Raw genomic sequence first — 26,618 nt, 5'->3', positions numbered from 1 at the left:
AAGATATTTCCATAAGCAATATTAGTGTGGTACAGGGCTATAGGGTTACAGGTTAACTGTAGAAGAGATGTAATTTTATGTTTATTAGTAGTTCAGTTCTAAGAGAAATATACTGTTACTTTGCAGTAAGCTAACATTTGTATTGATGGAGATAAATTATGATGTTCAGCTAAGTCCTATTTTGGGGTCTGTCTTGCAAGCAGCAGTATCCATAGAGATGCGGTTGCCAGCAGTCGAGATGTACACATGTTGATTAGTGTTCCCTAATTGCATTTACCAGTGTGTCTTCATTAAGGTCCTGTTGAGGACAGAGCCTTAAAACATCTTGGTTGTGGCATGTGTTTTGCTAAGCCATCCATTCCTGTCTAATATAAGCCTGTCTTTGCATGAAAAATGTATTGGCAACATTTTCAGAAGAACTTGCAGCTTAGGAGCTGAAATCCTATTGCGGTGAACATTAATGAATCTTAAATTGCTTAAGGGCTGCTGAAAATCATAGCTTTTGTTTCTAGAACCTCAGTAGAAATAACAGCAGCAGGGGGTTGGGTGTTCCTAGGCTTCACGGAGAGCTCTGCTCTGTCCTTGCTTTGCTGTGCCTTCTGGTAAGTAGACGTTTTTAGGTTTCAGTATGGCTTGTAACACAGCTTTCACTGTCTAAACTCTCGGGTTGCAAATGATTCTAGATTATTTTCTTAAAGGGAAAAACAAAGTGGAATTGTGACAGGTCTACAGCAGCTGAAGACTTGCAGCTGTCTCCTTCTTACATGAACATGTACGTACCCGTGGGAATCTGTGCGTCAGCACGCAGTGCAATATATATATTCCCAAGTCAGTAATATAATTCAGTTACAGATTAGTAATATATAGCTCAGTAATGTACTCAGTAAACTAAACAATTAGGTAGTGATTAGGAAACAAACTCTGAGCTAAAAATAAAATTCAGAAAGTAACCAAAAATATAAAAAGACTTTCTCAATTTCCTTTGCTTTCATTTCAGTGTATTTTTAGGCTGTATGTCCTTTAGAATGGGGATCTTAGCTGTTGATCTCTGCCATGCTTTTGTATCATTATAATCTAGTATCCAGGCTTTTGGGAAACGCTCTCCAGTCTTTCAGGGTTTGCCACATACACTTAATGTTTTCAGTGGTGGTTCTGGCTTTTTCTCACCCTGCTAGCACAGATTTTACATGGTTTCTTTAGTCACTGTCCCTCTTTTTCAAGAAGGACAAGGCAGTCTCTGGAAGACCACTTGCCTTTGTGGTATCTCCTTATAAAACGCAGCCCATAGAGGAAGATGTTATTTCTAGCACATTTTGGCTTGGCACACCAATCAAAGAAAGATCTTAACCTCTTGAGATTGGTTTTCTTCCAGACTCCTCTAGTCTTCATATACATCTTGTAAGAACAAATAGTAGGTCCAGGTGAAAATCCAGGAGTGAATAAGGAGCAATCCAGAATAGTGAAATAAGTGAAGTAAAGCCCTTGTAAAATTGTAGGTACAGAGTTGCGTGGTATGAATTTGGCAGAAGTAGAGGGGCAATTGAAGAGGAAATAGATGTTCTATCAGAAGGCAGAGCCTGACTGTGTTGCCTTTGTTCCAGTACAGACCTTTGAGCAGAGGTAGCCGGTGACCCCTGGGGATGCGGGTAGGTGGGAGCCATAGATGGCCATGTCCCAGTGCAGAAGTAGGACACCTTCCTGCCAGCAGCCTTTGTTATGGTCCATGCATGTGGGACAGAACAGGTTCTAAGAGGTTTTAACCACAGATAGTTGTGTAACCTATGCAGTAAAGTGGGAATGCATCCGTTTTCCTCTCCAGGTGTTTTTGACATTCGCTTTCTCCAAAGCTGTGTTTGAGTGGTGTTTGAATGCTGCGAAATCAAGGCTGTATTCTCCCATATCTTCATATGTAAATTACGTTTAGTGGCAGAAATGATTGCAGGGACATTCTGGTGAAACCAGTCAAGTAAAGCCCAGGACAGCATGCTGCCTTTCTACAAGTCAGTTTGTCTTAGTGAAAAGGATAACCCTTTTATACAGGGATAGCAGGACACTTCTGCGGCTGTCACTTATTACACTGTTTTTCCTCACTTATGGCTTCATTAGTGCTGTTGAGCACATTTGCTGTAGACTTCCATCAGATGTTTGGAGAGCATTGAATAGCCAAAACACCTCTGAGGTTTCAGACATGCATAGTTTCTCCATAGTCTTCACAAGAGGTGATGAAGCTGGAAACAGTGATTGAAAATGAAGTCCAGTAGACGTTTGTAAAGAACCTCAGGTACTGTGAGTTGAGGTTATACATACGGTAGAGCTATAACCATATTCTGCTTCTGGAAGAATGTTTTTGTCCTTGGAAATGTGCAGTGCAGCACTTCTAGTGTGCTTCCCAGAAATTGCTGTGCATGGAGTGCTTGTCCATGCATCTGCTCCCCAGCCCTGTGTGTTTCCTCTGGGCTTTAGGGAGTGCTGAGCTCTATGTCTGGTAATTGTAGTTCTCCTCCTTCCATTTCTTGTCCCCAGAGCTCCTGCAGGAAGAGTAAGAGACCATTTGAAGTGTGTGATATGATGCCTTTGTTCCTATCTTGTGTGTGGTTATTGGACTTGTAGTTCAGAGAGTGGTTTTCTTTGCTGATACCTTAGTAGTCATCAATGTTGAAAGGGTTGTGACTTATTTTGGTGTCTCCTATTTTTTTTTCACTACTCATTCCCTTTTGTCCTTGAAATCAAATGCAGAACTACCAAGTCCATACTTCATGGAAACGGGAGACACATTTATCTGAAACTCCCTCTCGAAAGGAAATGCAGTTTGGTGCATCGTTATGCTGTTTTGCTTTTTGACGAAGTTGTTAGGAGCGGTGACCTTAATCTGTGGGCCAGGTTTGAGGGTATGGTGTTGTGTTATGGAGCTGTCACAGCTTACTGTGTAACTTCAGCAGTTTGCCTAGATGCTTTCCTCTGGTTTGATTTTTCCCTTCTGCAAAACTTGAAATGAAAATAACAGGTTTTGCCTTTCTATTTTTTGTCACTGTGTTTGGTACAGTGGCAGTCCCTGCCCTTACTACCCATTTGTACAGCATCTAGCACACTTGGTGCTGGTATCAGTTATATCCTTCAGGCACTGCTGTGATAACAAGTAATATTGCCAATAAACTTTGCATTCATTTCAGTGCAGATTGGGGACAGATATTTTGTTTCAGCATATTCACGCAAAAGCCTCTAATGGTCTAGATCTGGATAGATGTAGCTATTAAAGAAAATAATTTTCCTCCTTTATTTCAACTGGATCTTGCCTCTTAAAATGAATGCATTTGTTGTCTTTTCCATTTGGATCACCTGTGTGCTCTGTACAGTTATTGTGGCCCCCATAAATGTGAGCTTGTTGACAATGTTTGAACACCATTTCAAACTGAATGTAATGCTGTCTGAAACCAGGATTTTGCAAGAAGACTCTGTCCCAGGGTCTGCTAGCTTTCTGAGCTGTATCTATATTTAAAATACTAAATATGACTTCTACTCATAGGAAGGTAGAGATGGAGCATGTACAAGTGCGTATGAGTGGGGAGCATGTCAAAATATGGAAGGTTAGATAATGATTTCGTTCCTGGGATATTGGATTTGCCTCCAGGCAGATTGACTCAAAAGTTTCATTTTCCTCCTTTATTTCATGTTCATGATGTGTTTATTAGGTAAATAATAGCAGAGTCTAGTTATGAAGTACATAAGCTTTAATAAAAATGTAATTGGCAGTGAAATCTAACAGTTGTGTTACAGAGAAGGGAATCCGTACTGGAGCTGCACACTGAGCATCATTTGCCTCTCCTAAGGTCACTTTAGAAAGAAGCCCATGTAACGTGAGTGAGGTTCAGGTGCACCTACTTCTCCCTCTGGCTGGAGTTACATTTTTGAGCCGGTGAATACTTAAAATCACTATATTTTTAACAGCCCTGTGGGAAGACAACATGATCTCTCCTGAAGATCTCATAATCCAGTGCCTCATTCTGCAAAACTGGAGAGATGTGCTTAATCCCCCTCCAAGCGAGAGGCAGTGGCTGCACCTGAAAGTGGAAAGTGGAGCCAGGGGCATGCAGTGACTGGTCCAGGATTGAGGGACCCAAGCTTGGATCTGTTTGTGGGTTCCACACCTATGGACCAACCTTCTGGCTTTGGCATTGCTGTGCACGTACAGCTCAGCAGATGGTCGGGTGCATGGATGAGTCAGACAGCTCTTGCAAATGGGGTTTTCTTCACCTGAAGAGAAGTTCTTGTGGGACAGACTTGTGCTGTGCTGACTTCCATTCAAAAGAACAGATAAGCTGGGAGTTAAAGGCTGTTTCGCATTATAGAAGGAAAACCTTTGTGAATCTATGTTCATTTTCTTTGAGAGGTTTTGTTTGTTTCTCCTTTTGTCATCATTGTTGAGGAGATGGCTGTGGGACCTCTGCCATGGCACCATTTGTTTTCACTTGTAAAAGCAAACAACTTGCAATGCTAATTAAAGAGCTTTTTTTAGATAAAGTAAGAGCTTTGCATTATTTATCTAAATTCTTTTTTATGGGAGAATGTTCCGAGTTTGTTCATTAATGAACACTTAGAAATAATATAAAATTAGACCTCATGAATTCTTCATGAGGTGTAATTTACCATGATCATTTTTCTTGGCATTTAGGTGCTATGAACAGTTCATCATTCATAGATAACTTTTTTTAACTTCTAAGTCCTTGAAATGGGGATGTCTGCATGAGCCCTCCAGTTTTTATAATGTTATTCAGACTTTGAGTTTTAGGAAAAGATTGCTTGTGGTATGTTTAAAAACACTTCAATGCTTATAAATATAACACTCTTATGATTTCTAATCGTTTTTCTCCATACATTTCAGTTTCATTTCTGTTTGCTGTAGAATATGGGCAGTGGTGTATACGTCATTAGGATAACAAGAATGGGTGTTCATTTGCTGAATACAAGCTCCTTTCAGCGAATGTATGTGAGTCTCTCAGTTCAGCATGCAGACCTTCTTTTAGATTCCTGAGAACAAATATTTTAGGTATAAAGCATGAATATTTACATATATCGAGCCATTGGCTATTGCTTATGCATGCAATAGGGAGATAAGACTGTCTTTAGTCTGTGGGTAGTTTTCTAAATGATTCATTAACCATGCTTTGTAATGGTAGATGGATGTCACATATTTACTGTAATAACTGAAGATTAATGTATGTTACTCCAGCTTGTTTAAGCACTATAATAGTTGTGTTTATAGATACAGGTATTCTTTGCATTATTGTTGAAGCTAATATTTCAGCAGGAATAAATTGGAATTAATTGAATTAATTGTAAGATAAAATAATGAAGCTATAACAGAAGTATTTCTGAAACATTATTTGTGATGTAGGAGTTGCTATAATGGATATTTGTTGCTGATATTTTGTAGGAGGGGTTATACCAAGCCTTTTGGTAAGCAGTGTTTTGCAGAAACTGGCAAAGCTTATGCTGTCTTCCCAAGCAACAAAGCATTTCTTTGTGAAATCTGTCAAACTAAAATACCTCGTACTTTGCTGATACATTACCATAGTGAGAAAAGTAGTACACCAAGAAGTCATTTTTAAAAGCAGCAGTCTGATGAAATACATCCAGAAATTGAAATATGGGTTGCCTTTAATTTACAGAATCGCAGTCTTTAAGTTCTGTCACAGACAGTATTTTTTTTCCCAATGTTCTAAAGATAGAATATTCAAATTATCGGTGGCTAAATTATCGGTGTCTTATCAACAGTAACTGCAGCTTATTCTTCTTCAGAGATACTGCTATCCTCTGTATGGAACATGGTGATGCAGTATTGAGAGTCTAGCAGGTTGTTGCCAAAAAACGAAAAACAAAACCCCAAACCCAAAACAAAATCCCTCTTTATCCCAGTAGCATGTGAATGTCATCACACATGACGTTTGCACTGGTATATTTCGAGACCAGTAGTAGCTGCCTAAATTGGGTCAGAGAAGATACACAAAAGCAGAAGGATGTTGCTAATTTTAAGTGGCATCTATAGAGGTGTAATATTAATCTTCAAGGGATAAGAGTTTATTTTGTTCTAAAAAAATTGACTTTGGGGTTAAGTCACTGTTGGATTTTCCACCTTTTTTTTGCCCATATCCAGAGAAGCCCTTGATGATTTAGACAGACTTACAGCCTCCTTAAATATTTTTGTAGAATTGAATTACAGCCCAATCCTTTCATGTGTTAGAAAATGTTATTACCAGTAATAAAAGCATAATGAAAGTTAACTGTGTGCCCAGGTAACTAGAGCATCTATTTCAAAGATGTTCATATTGTGATACAGGTACCGAATTAAAAAAATCTAAATCTTAGGGTTGTGGATAGAAAAAAAGACAGCGAAATGGCATGTTGAAATGTAGTCTTTGAATAAATAATGTTGCTCTTATGTAATCTGCTGCCTGACGTGGGATCAACAACTACTTAATATTAAAACCAGTCATCGACAATAAATGTCCCAGTGCATGCGCACTGAACTCTTAACAGTGGATATGAGCTTCAGATGTGTAGGGGAGAGGGCAGAATGTTTGGAAAGGAGAGCTAGGGCTTACCTTTTTGTTACCATCAATAATTCCAGTGTTTACTAATGATGTGGATCAGTATGTACATCTAAAATAAGTGTTATCCCTTTGTGCCCATAAGAACTTTGAATGCAAGCTCTGGTGCGTATCTGCCTTTGCACAAAAGTCACTCTGTAAATGGAGACTTAAAATTATGCAGTAAAAAAAGAAATTATATCTAAAATACCTTATCAGAAACGTATTTAGTAATTCTTCAGCATTTGCCCTCTATACATTATATCTCTTCATATATATATATATGCGCATAGCAAATCGATTTTCAGTACCCTACAACTTTGCAATAATTTGAAGAGCAAATAAGTGCCTTGATTTTCCTTTCTAATATTGAAAAAATCAGGAAAACCTAATTGGTGTTGAGTGAGAATAACTGGGAGAAAAACTGGCACCTGGTGCAACATTAGTTTGTGCCAAGATAATTTTGATGAAGTATTATAGGAGGAAATCTACTTGTTCAAGAACAGATTTTTATAGAGCAGCTTAATGTTCTGAATGTGCTAAATTATCGGAGTTGGATTCTGTTTGTTTGCTTGGTGTGGAAGGTAAGCATGCTGAAAATGTAACTAAAAAGCATTTGCAAAATGAGTAAGTAGGACACCAGCCAGTTCCAAATTCTGTTTTCTTTCACAGATTTTAAAAGATCCAGCGTTATTGTTTATTGTAGGGGACTATAGATAGCTTTTGTGTCTGTGGCTAATAATAGATGATGTACCTTCCTCAGTGCGCTGTGCTGAAGTCCTGCTTCTGCTGTAACTGAAACCAGTGGTGTGGTATTCATGTCGGCTTTAGGAGGGGCAGGATCAGCCCCTAAAATTGTGGTTCACCTTGTGGGGTTTTTATGTTGGAAAGGATATGGTCAGATGATTTTAAATGTACACAGGAAGCTGCAGTTAACCATATCAGCCGCTTCAGTCATCTTCTGACTACGTCTTATTATCAGAACTGGAATTTTCCCCCCAGTTTTAATCAAGTGAATGCCGATACAGGATACACAAGCACCCAGTGCTCTGTTGAAGCACATTAGCCTTGGGGTGCAGAACCCCATCCCTGCAGCGGGCTGTTGGCAAAGCTCAGAGTTGGCGTCAGTGTCTGCGGTGGGGTCACGGAGGTGCTGAGATCAAAGGATGCTCTTCCAGCTGGAATCCCGAGCTAACCAGATTTAGCAGCATCTGATCTGTTTAGTAGTATGTGTGAATAAATACATATATGATATCAGACTGAGAAAAGAAGGGATGGCTGATACTGGGTAAAAGAGAAAGTCTTGAAGGAAGGGTGTATGGGGCTGGTACAGCATGACAGAGATGTCAGCAGTGCTGGGTTCCACGTGGCTGGCAAAACTGGCAGGGGGATTCTGGTTTCGATGTGCTGATTTCTTTCAAGAAGTTGCTATTCCTGCAGCACTTATTTTCACAGTGATCTTGCTGTGTTGCTTAAGGCCTTTCTGTTAACTGCAATGTGGAAAGGTTTCTTTTTGTTTAAAACCAAGTTGGCTATTCCTGGGTTCGGTAATAAAGGTAATTCATAACTTACTTCCATTGATGAAAAAGGGGATTGTTTCCTAAATGTGGCATTAAACTAGCACTGCAGCATTTCAATTAAGAAAAATAAGTAAATAAAAAGAGAATTGACCAGAATATGACCTATTCTGTGTGAGCCTCCCTCATGCAGTTAATTTTAGTATAGACACCCCTTTTTTGGTGTGTGTTCCCCCCCCCCCCCCCAGTCCTCCTGATTTATAGGCCTAATTTGTCACAACATGTACCTCCCTGGATTTAAAAAAGAAAGCAAATTAAGTCTTGGGTAATTACAGTAATTACAGGATCGGATGAACACAAGGTTCAGTGTGTGTGGTGTCTTAGCCCTCAGTTCTCCCTGTTTGTCCCTATCCCTGGGCAGTGCAGTCTCTTGCCCAGAGCATCAGTTTGCATTATTGACTCTTGGAGCCTTTGATGGAGAGAGGATGAGCCCATCCGAGGGATGCTCTTTGATACGAAACACCAGTGTAGCTGCACATTGCACTCTCCACAATAGGCAGCAAAAGCCACCATTTGGATTGCTTTAATTTACCTAGATTTGAGGCCAAGATGATGTCTGAGGCTAAGATGATGTCGTCCCCTTGTCATCGCTGGTGACAGAAGGCAGGCTGGAAGCCATAGTAGAGGCATATACCTCCTATAGAAAAGACTTGAAGTACCCATGTTTTTTCTGCTTCCTTTGCCTGCGAGGTTTTTGGATTTAAACTTATCTTCTGCAGATAAACATGCAGGCAGCTTTACTCATGTGACTGGTGGCACTGGTGACAATGGGGCTACTGTCTTGCACGCACTTTGCAAAGCTGGGTTTCTTTTTTGTCATTTTTTTGGGGAAGGTCTATTTGAGTCTGTTCAGTGAAAATTGGGAGTTTCACATTTCCAGATAGACGTGCTTGTTAAAATCCCAGCCTGCGCCTGATAAACCCTGTCTCTGATTAAACCTTTTTGATTCCAGTAAATATCTGAAGACCTTTGTATCTCTGAAGATTGCAAATCCAGGGCTTTATTATTTAAAGAGGTGTCAGTTCGTTAGTGAAAAATATAACTGGAGAATATAGGTCATCACTGGAACTGGTAAATGGTATGTCTTGGGACACTGAGTTTATTAATTGAAAGCAGTCTGAATGACAACACGTTGCAGATTGACTGTGCCTGGTTAATGTTGTTGTCATTGCACTCTCTGATACAGTTATTAAATAGGTAAAATATTTTACCTTTTCATATGGAGCCATACACTTACTTCATCTGATTTAATGGAACTATAATTTTAATTACGATTATTACCTTAAATTATAATTAAATTTATGTGGTTTAAATTTACATTTGTGAAAATGGCTGTGTGATGAAAGCAGAAATCAGCTTCGCATTAACAAAAAAAGAAGGGTTTTTTAACTGCATCTTAGTATGTGCTCACAGCCAAAGACTAGCATGACCTACTTTGCAACAATAACAGAGGAATCAAGCCGGGTTTTTTTGTTGAAGTATCTAAATTGGCCATGAATGCTACCTACTCATTCGTTTGTAAGTATCTTTAAAAATAGCTATTGTATCTATGAAACTTAAGGGGTTTTTTTTCTCTTTTCATTTTATTTTCATGTAGATAATTAGCACCATGGAGCCTCAGGTGTCGAATGGCCCTACTTCCAATACAACCAATGGACCCTCCAGCAACAGTAGAAACTGCCCTTCCCCCATGCAGACAGGGGCTGCTACAGATGACAGCAAAACCAACCTCATAGTCAACTATTTACCCCAGAACATGACCCAGGAGGAGTTCAGGAGTCTCTTTGGGAGCATCGGTGAAATCGAATCCTGCAAGCTCGTGAGAGACAAAATTACAGGTAAGCACTTCATGATGTTATCTTCATGTGCGTCAGGGTCAGTTTACATCTGGGGTCAGCAGAACCTTGGTGCTTACATTGCAGGTGCTTAGCACAGGGAATGCTGCAGATACTGTGGTAAACCTTTAGTTTTCAGTGGTACATAAGAACTGTAAGAGAAGACCCTTGTCTTTCAGCCTCCGTACAGATCTGAGGGGAGGTATGAACATTGCCAATCTTTGTGCATGTGACACATTGTGCAGCTTCTTGCCACAGAGCTCAGATGATCACATTACCTTCCTGATCCCTCTGGGTTTTATTTAACATTGACCTGAGTTGTAAAAGGGTAATCTAAAGGGCTTGAGCCAGCTGACCATTCCTAATTCTGACTACTGCCTTTGAACCTTGCCATACCTTCATTTGCTTATTAATGCTGTGAAATCAGGATGGTTCTGCATGCCCATCATGGCTTGTTTACCACGATGCTATGCACAGCAGGGCTCTGTAGTTGGGTACCACTGCTCTGGTTTTCATTCTGACATTTGTGGATATCTGTTAATGAACTCTGTTCCCTGAAAACATTTCAGTTTGCTGTGATAGTTTCCCACATGAAACAACACCCATTGGTAAGGTGCCTTCAGAGTAAGAAAAGCCTGCCCTTACAGGTCATATCTCAAACAGGAGAGATGTCTGCACTACCACTAGAGGAGGTGTGGACAGGTGTAGCCTGCTCTGTATCATTGCTGCCTCAGCCAGGGATTCACTGATGCACAAGAAGATGATAGGATGAACAGTCAGCTTTTATAGCTTGCTTTATAGGTTAGTTTTATAGGTTGTGTGTCTGCTCGCACCGTAGGTGGGGAACAGCTGAAATTTCACTGCTGTTCAGTGCATCACCAGTGCTGTTATGTTTAGCACAGAGAGCAGCAGCCTCGGGAAGGAAAGGGTTCCAGAAAAGGAGCTCTCTCCTCTAAGATGCACTCCTGGCCACTTGGGTGTGCGCTCTGGAAAGAGGCACCATGTAAAGATGAGGAATTCAAATGCAAATCTTCATACCTACTTCCATAACAGCCTGGCAGCTGTTGTTATTGGCGGCATTAGGAGGATCTGCTTAATGCTTTTAAACATGCAATGCTTCTTTTTTATTTACTTCCTGACATACAGCAATGTTCTGCTTAACACAAGGCACATAACAAATGGCAGTAGCTGCAGGGCAGCTCAAGTTCTCAGAACTGTAGTCCGGCAGAGCTTTCTTCAGCACATTGACCATGATGTATCTATTTCAGTATCTCTTCTGATTTGGCCACAGCTTCAGGGGTGTTAAAAGGAAGATTGCAAAATGGAGTTGACTTTTATTTATTCTTCAGGGGTTTTTTTCCTACTTAAAACCAAATTGCTTAAGCTCCCACTCCAAAATTTGCCATGCAAATAACTGAAGTCCTGTTCTTAGGGTAGCTGGCCCAGTATCCCGGTGTGACATAGCTACCTTGATACCTGCCACCAGACCAGTTTAGCTCCGTACCATTGTTCTTTTAGACTGAAAATAATCTGAGGAATTAAATTGCAGGTTACTTCAGTTATTTCAGACAAAAGGGAATACCTAACCCTCATCTGCAGGAGGCTAGTGTGCCTAGCTTGAATTTTGATCATGGCAGGCCCAGTGTTTCATGAGCTTTATTGCTTCTTGTATCCCTCAAATTCATGGTGGGTTCCCTTGCAATATAGTTTCAAGACTTTAAATATTGTGTTGTTTTCAGGGAATTGGCTGTCTTTGGACAGAGAGCCATTACTTCATCAGCTAGGAACAGTATTCTTTTTGTTTCATTCCATCTCAAGGCTTTTGTTTCTATATTTGAAGATGTGAGAAGTTCGCTATATGATTTTCAGACATTTCTTCAGTGGTTTTTTTGCCTGTGCTTTTTCTTTCCATACAAAGTGTGTAAATCTTCACGATCAGTAAAATACTTTAAAGGAATCATTCTTTATAATAATTGGGTGCTTTGAGGACAAAAGAACCATATTCACAAAGAAAATTCGCCCTTCAAAGCGTCGGTGCCATTTCTGAAAACAGAATTTAATCTGCCAAGGTTTTCAGGCCTGTTATCAAGGCATTGTGCAACATTGCTAAATTTTAGGATGCGTGTTCATTCCTCACATTGAATTCCAAGTTAGCAAATCGAACGTGGTCCTCTGCCAGACGCAGTCCGTGTTTTTAAAGGTTCTTAGAACATTGAGAGTAACAAAATGGAAATGCACTGAGGTCATACCCAGCTCATCTTTCCGGATCGTCATGTAAGTGTGTTCTTCATTAGGCTCTCTGAGATTTTATGGGTGTTATTGGGAGGGGAGGGGTGGAAGTATGCCAGTAGCCTGTTACAGGGATGACTGGCTTCTCAGGGGTGTTCTGCTTTTTCATCCTTATTAAAAATCAGTGTAGATTTTCTGACAAGAGAAAGCTGTGTTACAGAAGAAACAGTAAATTCTTACGCTGTTCTTGCTGAACTGGTAGAAGTCTGAAACGGTTTAGGTTTCGTCTGAAACAATTTAGGTTTTGTCTGCTTTGGGGTTTTTCATTTTTTCTGTTCAAAACTTTGGTTTTTATACATCTCCCCTAAGTGTGCACTGTTGCCTGTGCCTCTAGACAAACAATGGAGCTGTTTCTATTAAAAATGCAGGTTGTCTTCATAGGTAGTGAATTTGTCTCCTCCTTGCTAAGATAAAATATCAGGTAAATGAAGGAAAGCCAAAATAAAAAGATTGCTTCCAGAAAAGTAGAGAAGGTCATAAACCAAAAAAAAGTCATTAAATAGTTACCCTGGCAAAATCATATTAGAGAATCTCAAATGTATTTCTGGGGCTAGATAGGATTGAATTGCTTCATGGAAAAGATTAGATTTCCCCTGTCCTGTTAAAGAATTGTACAGATTTTTGTGAAATAATGCTTTGGCTTCCAAAATACTGTGTTTTTTCCAAGGAGTTCAAAGCTAAACAAGATCTTCTAAATATAGAGAGGATCCCTTTGAGAGGTTTTGATCTGAACTTTTGTATTTATTTTAAAATCAATTAAACAATATACGTCAGGAATAATCTGCCCCGAGTCTTTCTGCAGGCTTAGAACAGTAGTAGGGTTTTTTAAGAAAATGGATTCATGATGTTACCCCTCGCTTTGGAAAGACACATACTTAAACAGGCATATTCCTTTACTAAAAAAATATGCTAATTTGGTAGTACACCGTACTGAGTTGAATAGGAATGACAGCTTCTAAGACAGCCTTTAATTTGGTATTCAAAACCAAAATGGTAAACTTCGGTTTTGTTTGGTAGCTTCTGAGAACAGGCAGGATATACAGTAGCATTTTTAAAAGATGCTAATGACTTGAAAGAGGAGATGGAAGTCAGGCATACATTTTAATTATGGGGGAGGGGTTGCGATAGGAAAACGGGGGTTTTTTCACTGCAGAGATTTTAAGGGAATGAGACAGGGAAAAACAGACTGAAGATAGTTGCCTTCATTTGGCAGGGGTGTTTAATAAAAGCAGAACTTGTGGTTGTAAAGTGTGCTTATTAAATTCTTCATTTACACTACCTAATTAATTCTAGCATTTTAAATTAACAGTGAAACTGGTCCCTGCTGTACCATTTCATAGCTACAGCATATTTCGTCCAACAACCCAGTTGTTCAGGTTTAATCAGCTGCTCTCAAAAAATGAGAAGGAACTTGAATTAAAAAAACCTAAATGGCATAAACATTTTAGAGCAGCGTTAGATGGAGAGAGGTGACTTCACAGAGGAATGCTACAGCTGCAGATGGATGTGAGGCTCAGCCCTTACAAGTGATGCCTAAGCTCTGTAGTATTGAGGATGTCCTTTATTTCTTTTGTCCAGAGAAAGCCAGTGATAAATATCTTCCTGATTTAGGGAAGGACAGGGCTTGAATGCATCAGAAAACTTTGAGAGAAGAAATGCTGAACTTGTTTTGTCCCATGTTTAAAAACAAAAGATCCAGTCATCATAGTGTCTGTCAGAGACACTGTAGTTGCTACTGGCCAAGTGAGTTGTCCTTGTTGACATAGATCGTGTGTGGGAGATGGGGATGTTTGTTACGAATTTTTTAATTGATTTGGAGGCCTTAGCTGAGATCTAAAGGGTTATATATTTTTGTTTCTCTGTAATCTGCTCAGGAATTCACTCCTCGGAATCTTCACAGGATTGGTATCTAAAAATCTTTGGATCCCAAGTAATCTTTCATATCTTGCAGCAGTCCAGGCGCACTGTAAAGCTGAATGCTTATTGATACAGGGTTTCTGTGCATCACTTAACTTATGACAGAGTTTGCATATTCCTGCTGTGTGGTACAATTTGATGTTCTCTGCATGCATAATCAGGAACTTCATTGCTCCTCTGTCCAATATGCAACTCTGTTTTTAAATCATTCCTTTTGAATTTGCAATTCTTTTAAGATTATACACAAAGATTTACATCTTTCGTTTTAATTTTAGGTATTTATAGTAAGACTGATGTAGACTTAGATTAAAACTACAGTTGAGAAATAATCATGGCATTGTAAGTGTAGTATAAATATTGATGATCCCAGTGAAAATCCAGGACAGGAAAGCTATTGGCTCAAAGCAGAAGCATTTGTGTGTTGTCACATGTTAGGAGAGGAAGAAATACTGACCGTTTGACCTACACTCCTCTTCAGCAATTATGGATTGTCCATTCCTCACCTTCAGATGTTCAAACACACTGTCCAATATCCAAAAGCTAACAAAAGGGCAGAGTCAGAAATAATGCAGCACAGGTGAGCAGTGTCCACTGCTCATTTCTCCATAAAGACCAGTAAATTCCTACCTGGGGAGGATGCGCTGGGTATGCTCTGAGCAGGCCACCAGGAACCTTTTCTGGTCCAAAAGTATGTCCACACTGTTAAGTTGGCATCATCTGCCTACTATGAAATTACTTTCCTATCTCCCAGTATGATGAACAGGTTACCAGCATGTACCAAAAAGGTGCTGCTGTAAAAACAAAGACCTAGATTCTGTTTAACTAAGCATGTGTAGTGAATGATGGCACTGAACTGGTGTTTCTGTATGGAGTATGCTGTTCAGAAGACTGCATGCTTGGAGTTCCCTGAAATTAGGGGGTCTCATTAAGCAAGCTTAGTTTCAGCAGCTGGTATCAGTAGCTGTTTTGAAAGCAGTGGATGGAGATGTTCTGCATCCTCAGGAGCAGAAGCCAGTAACTGCGCACTAACGGTGACCCTGGAGGCAGGAGGGAAGGAAGCCAGGTATGGTTGTGTTTCCCAACAGTGTGACTGTCCAGGAGGGAAGCTCTTGAATCTGATGGCAGGCGTGCAGTAACAGGAAAACACTGCTTAAGCTTTCCTTAGTCAACAGGAAACTTCTCATATTGGCCCAGTGTTAGCAGCAGGCAGCTGCTAAGCTTTGCCTGTTTTAATGTGAGGTTTTGATGCCTGTTAGAGGACATAAGCGAGAAGTCATGGTGTCTATCTTGGGATACAGGTGAGACTCTGAAAGCCCATCATAATGGAAAGAGGCAAAGCAAAAACAGGGTTAATGGTTAAATTGAATTAAGGAAAGAGGCCTTTGGTAATACGGTTCATGACAATAGGTGACCATGGCATGGTTACATCTGCATTGGAAAGACTCAACTGGACATTTTGGAGATTTTAGTAAAATTGTGCCACATTGTCATTGGGGGGGAATACTTTTATTCAAAGGAAATAGAAACTGGGGACAGAACATGTATTCGCTGAATGTTTCACATATGAAGGCTACCAGTGTTTTACATATGTTTTCTCTAGGAATTTTGTGAAAGGACATACTCAAGGTGTTTCTGATTAGAAGAGAAAAACATGACCCATATGCAGATAAATACAGCTTACTGAAAACCAGTGTTGCTGCCTGATCCTAACTGATTGAAAATCTAATCTGACCATAAACTGCTTTTACATTTGATGTCCAATTCCCTGATTGTGCTTTGAAAGTGCCTTCCATTTTGAGATATTACTGGTTCCAGCGGTTTTCCCCACTTCAAATACATTAAACAGATAGGATTATAGAATGTAGGGATTATGTTAGATAAGACTTATAAACTCTTTAGAAAGTATGTAAACACTCATGCCTCATGGCATAAGCCCACCTAATAACAGGCTTTAGGAGAAAAATACCTTGTAGAGGTGGTTTATTCCCTTGTTGACTTGGAAGGGGTTTTTAGTAATTCTCCATAAAGCAGTGGTAACTAGCCACTGATCTCTGATCATTTGTTTGGTACAGATCTTGCTAGACTAGACTGTGTTAGCAGCAGTTGCTTTGCTCTGGTAGTAGATGAGAATTAACAGAATCCTTCAGAACAGGGAAAATAAAAACAAACTTACTGTGGTGTTCACCATTTCAAAGTGAATATCATTTGGCATTTGGTTTGATTGCATTTAAAGGTGGTATTTAGTAGTGCGCCTCAAGCTGGCTGTATAGGGAATTCCTGTAAGAAGCAGTGCAGTTTTTTTGCATTTTACTTCCTTGCAAGCAAAAGACTTAATATTTGCTGAAATAGAAGAAATATTTGTGCAGCAGAGTACTCTGCTAGAGTGCTTTTGTCTGAAAAATAATACCAGGTTAAGTGAATTGTGGATTGACCTCACTGTATTTTAGTAGGTAGAGGAGACTTGTATGGTAATTGTTCCTTTGTGTTGAGTTCATGGTCAAAATGCAGTGAGAAAAGAGTGGTCAGGTAGAGAAGTACAACTGCAGTTGAAAGTGAAGAGCCCAGAAGAGCAGAAGTCTAAAATAATGTGGTTTAGAGCTGAAAAAAGAAAATGCTTTCTGTGAATCAGCACATAGAGCATGCTTCAGGTTTTGGTTGGAGTCTTTGTCAGCTACCTCAGATCGTGTGCAGAAAATACAGTATTAGGAGATGCAAAAAAAACTATACGTGCTTCAGTCTTTTAAACCTAAAATTTAGAATTCTTTTTTGAGACTAAATATATAACTCTGAAAGTCATTAATACCTTTAAATTGATCTTAATTTGGTAGCCTAGTTGCTTTATTTTTATAGCTCCTTATTTCCTGATGTGTATTCTGTTCTTCAGCAGAGATAAACCTAATTTCAGCGTTGCATACCCTATTCTAAGGGCTGCACATTCAAGACAACCCCCAAATATTGATTATCTAAACGAAGATTTGTAGTATCTGAACTAAATTTATTAACACTGGGAGGGAGGGAACACAGGACCAGAAGCAAGGGTCTTAGTGCTGCGTTTCTGAACCGTGTTTGGCATGGTTTGATGTCTGTTCTGAATGCTGAGGAAGATGGTCAGATTTGCATCCGTCATTTTCTTTATCGCCTCTCTGCAGTTGTCTGGTGCATACTCTGCGCTGGCGAACAAAAGAATTCTGATTTCTTGATTATTGGAAAAAAGCAATTGAAATGAGTGGTGAGGCAAATAGGCAGAAAGCAGGGAGGCATGACCCTTGTGCTGTGAAAGAGCTTTCTAATTAACTGCAGCAGTTTCAATCCCGAGCTTGTTCTGAAGGGTATTAAGTGTCTTCAATGCGTATTTAGTTATTCTTCGCCATTTTTGACGGCTTGGTTTGTGTAAATAACATCACCTTTCCATCAAGTCTGGTGAGGCAGGATTAGCAGTATGGTTTTCCTCAACAGCACAAGCACACCTACACCTCCAAAATCGTGACTTCCAGAGAAGGTTATATATGAGGCTTCTCAGTGTGTCTGCTGACTTTCTAGTCTGAGACTCTTTTGCATCCTGCATATCATCTGCATTGAAGATGAACTGTTTACCAGGGGACAGCCAGGTGAAATGGTGGAACCCTCTGATGACAGGTCATCCTTAATCTCCTGTGTTTTCTGTCCTTTTTCCCTTGTTCTGTCTATCCCTCTAGAAGCACAGATGCTGTGCTTCAGAAGTGAAGCACAAGTCTTCTGTCCCTAACCCTTTCACTTTTATTTCCTTTTAGTCCCAGGACAACAAGAAGAAAGGGGGTGAAAGGAATGAGAGAGTTCCAGGAAAGCTCAGGGAGATTGGCAGCACTGTCCACTAATGATGCACTGTGTTCCAGCTGAGGCAGGGTCTTTCGGTGCATCAGTAGACAGTACACCGAGAGATACCTGTCAGGGCTCTGAGGCTGATTTACCCACCAGTTCATCTGCTCCCTGCTATTCAAGACCTTCTGCCCTTCAGCCATGCCAACAAGCATCACGGCTGTGCTGTGGCTGTCACCTCTGCCCATCTACCCAAGTGCTCTTGCTAGACAGCTTGTCCAAGAGCACAAGTGACTTGCGTAAAACCAGTCTAAATGGTTTTGTAAGTTGCTTACTTCCTGCTCTCCCTTTTCACAAGACTGCTTTTCATCAGTGCTGCATTATGAGTTTCTTCCTGGCTTTAAGATGGTGTTTAGTAATCTTATGACCAGGATAATTTGACTTGCCTGCAGTAGCTGTTTTTCAGTGAGTCAGGAAGTTCTTGACCCTTCTCTGCTGCAGAGCTGATCCATCATCACTTGACTTCCTAGTGTGCAGGTGCTTTTCTCTGAAGCCAGAAGAGCCATGCAAGATGATCTTCACCTTGGCTTCTGGGACCCGCGAGGCTCAGACCTTCAGATCAGCATTGGGATCTGCTGCCCATGGGAGTGTATGCCCTTAGCACTCATGTATTTTTCCCTCTCTGTTTTTCACTAGCTCAGTTGGCATGTAGTCCCTATACTGGTCAAACAAAGTAGCTCATCAGACTCCATCCACTCGTACCCCATCCTTCAGGTCTTTGCTCTCGGGGTTAATCTAACTGACTTGAGCAAGGAGCCATTTGTATGATCGAGCCAGCCTGTTTTCTTTCTACTTGTCAACTGAGATGCCATCTGTAGAGGGCAAAGATCCTTTCGGGATATCTGCTGCATGGAGGTCTTGATGGGCCTTAAATCCTTTCCTTCTTCTTTGCTTCCAGAAAGCTTCAGAAGTTCAATCCCATGAAATTTAGGGTATCATCTTAATTGGACTTATGGTTAAGAGGTGTTAATTTCTAGTTATGTTACGTTGTTATACACAATAACATGCAGAGAAAGGGACTTACCACCGTTTTCTGCCCTTATGTATTCTTAATGCTGCTCACAATCTATTGATTTCTCCTCTTTAAAGGAGTTTGTTTTGCTGCCTTAATTGGGAGTTCAGCAACCTTTGTATGTAGTTCACTGGCAATTGTGTGCCTAGTCAGCACTGATAACCTTCTTGGTAATCTTGTTCACTGTTGGAAGTTGTTCTGATGCTGAGTGTTTGCCAACAGACAAGTATATATCTTTGTATTTCAGCAGCATTCTTCATGTCCTAAGCTTCATTCCTGGAGTGGTCATTGATAGAGAATTGCAGCCACTGACTTTAAACCATCTGTGGTACAGCCTGAGTCTTATTCAGGTCCTTCTGCATCTCTGCCTGCCTGTTAAGACAGGTTTTGCCCAGGTGTCAGGTTTTCCATTTCTGTGGTGCCACAGTCTTGGGTACTTCTCATCCTTGTGATATTTTGGTTCCAAAAAGAGTAGAGAAGGAGGGGAGGAAAGCATCATGTCACTCAAGTCAAAATCCATTTCTTTGACTTTGTTCACTGGCTCTGCCTTGGTGACTCTCTGATGGGGTTTGTTGGACATAACTGCTGTTCTCCATTCTTCTTGAGCAGAATTCATCACTGGCTTTGCATATATTGCTGCTTGTCCCTGCTAGGAATTCCAGTGCAAGTTACTGACTTCCAGGATATTGGACTAGGCAGACTTCTGCTCTGACCTAGTACTGCTGTTCTTATGACTCTCACAGCATCTGTTTAATCAGTGGAATATATCAGCTTGAGGGGAAAAAAACCTGAATGTTTCTATTATTTTTATTCACAAGGGCCCAGACTGTTGTTGGGTTGGTGGTTAGTTTTTTTTGGTTTTGTTGTGTTTTGGGTTTTTTCTTTCACAGTTAATGGTTTTTAAGGGGTGTTGCAAAAGCAGATGGACAAAAAGCTGTGTCATACTCACCTGCAAGCAAACAAATGGCAGCATTGCCAGTATAATTAATTGCTACTGTACTAGAGGGGCTGCTGTTCCTGTGGTAGAAGGTCTCATGTGCCTACTGCCCTACACAGATAACTGGACTCACATACATTTTAAAGTACCTTAAACTAGGTATCACTAGGCTTCCTCTTACTACAGCATTCTAGGACCCACAAAATGAATCTGCCCTCCTCAGGATGCTGTTAGTTAGATGTTGGGGGTGTTTTGATTTTTCCCTTTTGTGAGGATGGATAGGTAGAGGCAGGAGAATATGGAACACATAACAAGAACGTTTTCTCCAGCAGTTCCTTTTTTAGACTCCTCTGGGCTGTATCTATGTCATTTCTATTTACCAGTGCATCTTTCTCCCATTTCTCTACTTTTCCTTTAAATATTTTCCTGCTCTGGAAGCCACTTTGTCTAAAACAAAAACAACCAACCACAAACCAGCATGAAGAGCTTGACTGGCACCCTTTTCCCCCTTACGCTGTCTACAACATTGGAATAGCTGCTCCATAACCTTGGTTTTGTTCATGGGTGGTGGGATTGTTGTACTTAATTGCTCCAGGTTAGGTATGTTTAAGTACTCTGCTGAAGTGGAAACGAGGAAAAATGTGTATGTTTTCCTTCTTTGTTTACCATTTGTATGTTTAATACTGTGAAAAGGTTTCTTACAGGAGTTGTGTATCATAAAACCTGCACCGCTTTTGGTGGTGGTCATCCAGCAAGAATGGGTTGTATTCATTACTTCAGTACATGGTACCTCCAGTGCCATACAGTGGATAGTGTCACAGGAGAAGGTGTTGGCTCATAAAGATGAAATCTGCCACCTTTAAAAAGAAAAGATTTGTACACAACAAGTCATGATAATTTCTTTTTTAAGCAGTTTTCTTTTTCATTACTTCTATTACCTTCAAGTACCTAAAAGGAGTATTATAAACATTTGAAATATACTTCAGTTTCTGCTCTTTGTTCTAAAATTTGAAACGTCTTTCTCAAATCCAGAGCAGATCTGTTAAGTAGGCTCACTGCAGTCTTAAGTATCGATGGATAGCAAAATTCTTGTAGGTAGCACATTTTGGACTACGATAAAGTGGCTTTACTTCTCTCAGCATCTTTCCAGATGCTGTGTAAAGTAATCTACGTAAATCTAACTATTACAGATTAACCTTCATAGCTGTCAGGTTGCAGCTTTTATTTATGTTTTTGCTGATCACATTAAAAATGCTGTAGTCACAGGTTGTGTGGCTAATATTAAATTTTGCATTCCCGTCTGGAATAAATTACTTTCCTCTGTGCATTGGAAAAACTGGTTAGTAGAGCTCAAAGAGTTTAATTAGTAGGCTGTTTATGAGGCAGAATAGGTGTTCTGAGTCACTCTTTAGAACTACTGTGAAATTTTAGTGTTGTGGTTGCTTTTGTTTTTTGTTGTTTGACAGAGGCAGAGGTACCTTAACTGTTGCCGAATTAAATCATTTAATGACAAAATTACCAGGGCTTTTTGAATTTGCAGTCACTGGCTTTCAGGTATCGCTGCTGCGATACATTGTTATGCCCTACTTAGTATTCTTGTTTTGCAAAATAGTCTTGTTTTCCTCCAGTTTTAGGTGCCTCTGCCATTTCCTGTAGACTGGAAGTGTTACTGCTGCTGTTTCCGTATAAAATGTTTCCAGGTTTGAGGATGCACTGGATTTTCTTGTCTTAGCTATACTTTTCCGTTCCCAATTCCTCTTGTTTGCATTCCTCTTCAGTGAGAGAGCATCTTCTCTTTTATCCAGATAACAAAAGTCTCTCCTATAAACCAAATTGCATGTCACTTCGTTAAGCCACACTGACTTTTCAGTTCTGACCCATCATGGAAACCTTGGGCAGTACACAGGCTTTGTTGAGGTTTCTGTTCTCCTGCCTTTCCTGTCCCCATCACTCCACCACTCACGGCTATAGCCTTCCCATGAGCTTTCACTCTGTGTGCTTGGCATCGCATTTTTTGTTGTGCAAATCTTGATATATTTGTACCAAAATTGTGCAGATTTTACCCTGTGGGATCACTGTCATCTGAATGTACTGTCCCTTTAGTTGAAACTTGACCAGTGATAAAAATCACTGTGTTGTTTGGTTTGCTTTCAGTTTGTGCTTCATTGTTCAGTATTAATCCTTTTTAGTTGCCTCCCACTTTCATCTAAATCTCAAATACCAGCATTTGGGATGGGATGCAGGAAGGGAAGGTAAGTCTGCTGTGATGAAGCAAGTACCTCTTCCATAACCTACTCATTCACACAGCTGGTGTGCATTTTCTCTTTGGTTTCAAACTATGTTAATTTTACTCTCCCTTTAATTTTGTCTTCTGAGTAACAGTGTTAAATAGCGCACTCTTAATACTTCATGTCCAGTCATAGTCTTTACACATTTGCATTATCTATAGCATTTTTCCTCTCCTTTTAGTCACAAGTTAGACCAAGGACAGCGTATTTTAATGATGTAACACTGGGCACTTACAATCTTTCATCCTAAATTGCTCTTAAGCCTCAAGTCATGCTTGATTTTAAAACCTGGTGATTGCTGAAGCTTTGGTTCCCCTCAGTTTGTTGCTTTCCGAATCCCCAGTACATACACTTCTTGTTATAGTTGAGTGCATCTTTACTGTTCAGTATGTACCACTGGTCAAGTGATGCTGTGTCCCATCCCCGTGATGTGACATTGTCTACTTTGGGGTGTGAAAGGCTTCCTATCACATATTGTATGCTTTATTTAATGCAGTGACTTCTTTAACTCCTGATGCCATTATCTTTCCACACCACTGCTTACCATTTTTAAAGTGCTGCTATGTCTTTCCTTTTTTTTCTGGGTCTGTTTGCTTTCACTTTTTCCTACTGAATATTGTTTTAACTTAACCTTTTGTTTCTAATGTCTGCATTCTTGTGTTTAATTCGTCTCTTCTTCACCATAGAATTTACTGTTTGGGATAGACAAGTCAGGGCTGTTTCTTGTCCATTCATGCCTGTCCCCAGAACACTGGATTTTTATAGTACAGTCCCTGTTCTGTTCTGGGACAAAGCGGGGAGGAGTGCAGCCTTGCTCTTCTCGGAACAGCTGCTAATTCAGAGCCTGTGTGCTCCTTGAAGGAAGGGGGAGGAGAAGATGAAAAGATGGCGAAGCAAGAGATGTAAACGGTGGGGCAGGGGGAGATCCAAATATTTGTTCAGAAATGGAGCTCAGTTGTCTTACATCAGGAGCAGTAGCTTCTGAAAACATAATCAGTTGCTTGTGCTTAGTATGAGCACACCCATGCTTAAAATCCAGTTTTACACTTAAGCCTGATAAAAGCAGGAAGACAAAAAGGAGGATAATATAGTCTGCAGTGTGACATGTGTGTGTTGTTTACAAGGTATCTTCAGCCCAGCTTGCACTGGTCCAGTGATAAGGTTACTGTCTTAGAGTGGGAGAGATGCAGTTTGAGATCCCTGTTTTAATGAGTGTGTTTCTCTGTTCAAGTTCATCCTGGAAATCTTGATGCCTTTCAGTTTTTATTCTCCAAAATAGGACTAAAACTGCTTTCCTCCTGGTGTTTGTGAGGAAAGGTGCGTTACAGAGATAAAATGCTTCCGTGCTATGGTAATAGGAACTGCAGAAGACTCCAGCCAAGTCAGCAGCATCTGTCTCAAAACTGCCACTTAAGCTTTGCATGCAGATTAGTCCATGTCCTCAAGTACAGTAATTACACAGCTGACTTTGTTAAAACTCTGTGTACTATGCAGTTAAGAGTGAAGTCTTGTTTCAGGTGAGATGCAGAACATCTGACATGCTAGAAGTCCTTAAGAGATTATAAAGCACTATTTGCAAGAGTAGGCATTTTATTGCTGGTATGGTCAAGTTTAAAATGGAGTAATTGCATGTTTTTGAAAGTCCTCTTAATTTCTGTGGAAGTAGGATTTTTGGGAGGACGTGGTGGTGCAGAGCAGCAGCAGGATCAGTCAAAGCATGCTTTATCTTGTTCTGTTTTCCAGGTAGATGAGGGGGACTGTTCCAGAATCAGAATTGTTACTGTGTCTAATTTTGAGGGGTAGCAGCTCCTGTCAATTGGCCTTTAATTTACATGACAGCTACTCCTGCTTCAGCATCTCTGCAAATCAGGACATTAAATTACACCATCTTGCGTTAAGGGATTTGTCAAAAACTATGCAGGAGGACAGAACTTGTGTAATCTTCTCTGGCACTGACTGGTGAACTCAAGCTTTCTGACTCACAAGGTGCTGCTTGAATGACACTGCTTTCTGTTGTGGGGAGATTGCAATTGGGTCTTCAGGGTCTGGCTTTGTTTTGGAGGTCACTGTGTTCAGCTTGTGCTGGTTCTCCTCCAAACAGATGTGGCAGTCCAGGGGTTGCAGTAACCTGACTAGCACTAATCGTTTGATAGCTTTAGCTGCGGTTATAGGATTTGTTTCACATTTTGGGAAATGCTTTTTTTATTCCCCTTTTATTTTTCTGGGCTTGTTGTCATGGTATCTGGCACTTCCCATTCAGATATTAAAATTGAGTGTTGTCTGTATGTCTGGTTCATTTTCCCTATCTTATCTGCTTCCCGAGGGAGAGTTTTACGTGGGATGCAGCATGCCGTTTGCAAGGGCTTCCTTTGGGGGATGTTTTTAATCATGTAGCAATGTCTCCGTTGGAGAAGGCCTTTTGTGAAGAAGCCCCTTCCACTTGGGCTGGAGTTTATTAAATCCTATGTGCGTAGAGCTCCCATGAGAGCTCATTGTGCAATTTCTGACACCCTCAGTCCCCCAAAAAGGCTTGTCTCCTGCACAAATGAGCTTTTATCCCAGTCTCTCTGGCACTGCCAGGCTTTAAGGCAGTGATAGGAAGTTTTTCCCTTCACATTTCCTATGGAGAGGAACCAGCCTTTGCTAGTTGGGGATCAGGGCTCTGGTGCCTTAGGGGAAGAGTTTGCTTGAACAATCTTGTCCCATCTGAGTAGGTTTGTGTCAGCATATGCGCCTTTATAGGTGCTCTAGCTAGAGCTAAGCTTCAGCCTGTGGAACACTGATTTTCTCTGAGGTTTGGGGTTAGGTTTGCTTATTTATTCATTAGAGACCACAGACATGGCTTTTAAGAGGGGATCTGTTATAATGGTATCCCAGAGTAAGTTTAGAACCTGGCTTTGCTTTCAGATAGGATCTTAAGGAGGATGTGCTGATGCTCAGATTGTGCCAATGGCTGCTTTTAACCAAGGATAAGTCATGCTCCTTAATTGTGGGTGCACTGTAGCATCAAAGTGTATCTGGGACTCTAGGCTGGATTGCATTTAAATACAGATGACATTAGTAATTTAGAATGGGAGTCTTCTCAAAAGAACTAACAAGCACATCTGAAATACAGTAATTTGATGGAAGGCTCCCAAACAAAACTTGTGCCTTCCTACAAAAGGCTAAATAAAAGCTATTTACTACTCATCCTTCTAATTTTTGCTTTGAGAAAGACTACACGTTTTTTCCTAAATTCTTGCAAAAATGATATATTGCAATAGGAGGAGGGTGCTTTCTTGATGTTCATGGACAACATGTATTAAATACTGGTCTGTACAAATGTAAGGAGTCTGTATTCTAAATAAGCTATAGACTAAATGGATGCTGTGATAAAGAGCTGCACTAAGCGCAGAACAAGTTACCCTTCACAACTGCGAACCAACTGGATTACAGTGAATTGTGACAGTGACAGCCTTAGCTTAATTGTTTGGTCCTAGGAGCAAGTGTGCGCAGAAGCTGCTTCCCTCCTGGTTTGCCTCTCCTGTGACTGCAGTGTCCATCACTGGGGTGTCAGCAGCTGCTTCTCCTTGATAAAGGGATGGAGGATGAATGAGACTGACATTGCTGGTATAAAAAGGCATCAAACAAGGGTCAGGATTTGAACTGGTCTCATGATCAGATCTCGTTTTTCCTTGACCTGAATCTTCTCTCTGTAGCTTATCTCCTTTTTTAGGTAAACAGCAGCTCTGTTTGTTGGCAACTGTCATAGAAACCAGAATAAAAAGACAGGCAATTCATTTGACCCTTTTTGTACATTTTGAATGTACCTTCTCAAGGGTGTTTATGTAACCTTCTCCAAAAGCCCCTACTTCATACAGCTTTGCATAGGAGTTCCAGTCATTCTTTGTCCTTCCAGGAATGTGTTTGAAATGTTTCTGAAATGGATTGGAGGCTTGCAGGGTTGTGCTCTGAAAGTGGGATTAGCTGGAGCAGGGCTTACCTTGAATGCCAGTATGTCTCTTCTGTTACTCAGGAGATAGAAGGCATGATGAGGTTCTCTCTTGCCTGTCTTCCTTGCTTGGTGCTTTCCTTGCCAGCCATGTGGAGGTGGTATTTAATAGGAATGTCCCCAGTTCATGAGAGCGTTTTGGGGATGGTTGAAGAGCATGTACAGGTGTGCCTGGAAGAGTCACAGATGGACAGCAAGTTGAACTTGGATGCTTCAGTAAAGAAGCTCACCCTGGCACCAGTTTCTTCCCCTAAATATCCACCAAAGTCGGAACAGACAAATGTTGTAGTCAGAAAGCTCTAGACAATTGATGGCGAGCATTATTTATCATTG

The 26,618-nt window shown here is 40.5% G+C and overlaps 1 protein-coding gene across 10 annotated transcripts in view; it reads left to right on the top strand.

Annotated features, from left to right (window-relative positions):
- ELAVL4 (ELAV like RNA binding protein 4) overlaps nucleotides 1–26,618 on the top strand; it is an 82,328-nt gene that overhangs the window by 30,003 nt on the left and 25,707 nt on the right. For all 10 annotated transcript variants that reach the window (XM_061344865.1, XM_061344862.1, XM_061344859.1 and 7 more), the window contains exon 2: nucleotides 9,759–9,999. In XM_061344865.1, coding sequence (XP_061200849.1) covers nucleotides 9,771–9,999 — 229 coding nt within the window. In that variant the 5' untranslated portion in view covers nucleotides 9,759–9,770. The remainder of the gene's footprint in view (nucleotides 1–9,758; nucleotides 10,000–26,618) is intronic.

Source organism: Neopsephotus bourkii, unplaced genomic scaffold (genome assembly GCF_033783945.1).
Source record: "Neopsephotus bourkii isolate Nb327-2 ecotype Australia unplaced genomic scaffold, CSIRO-AGI_Nbou_v1 NB_234, whole genome shotgun sequence".
In the NCBI taxonomy this organism is placed as follows: Eukaryota; Metazoa; Chordata; class Aves; order Psittaciformes; family Psittacidae; genus Neopsephotus; species Neopsephotus bourkii.
Note: the sequence above shows the minus strand (reverse complement) of the source record. Positions and strands in the feature narration are given on the sequence as shown.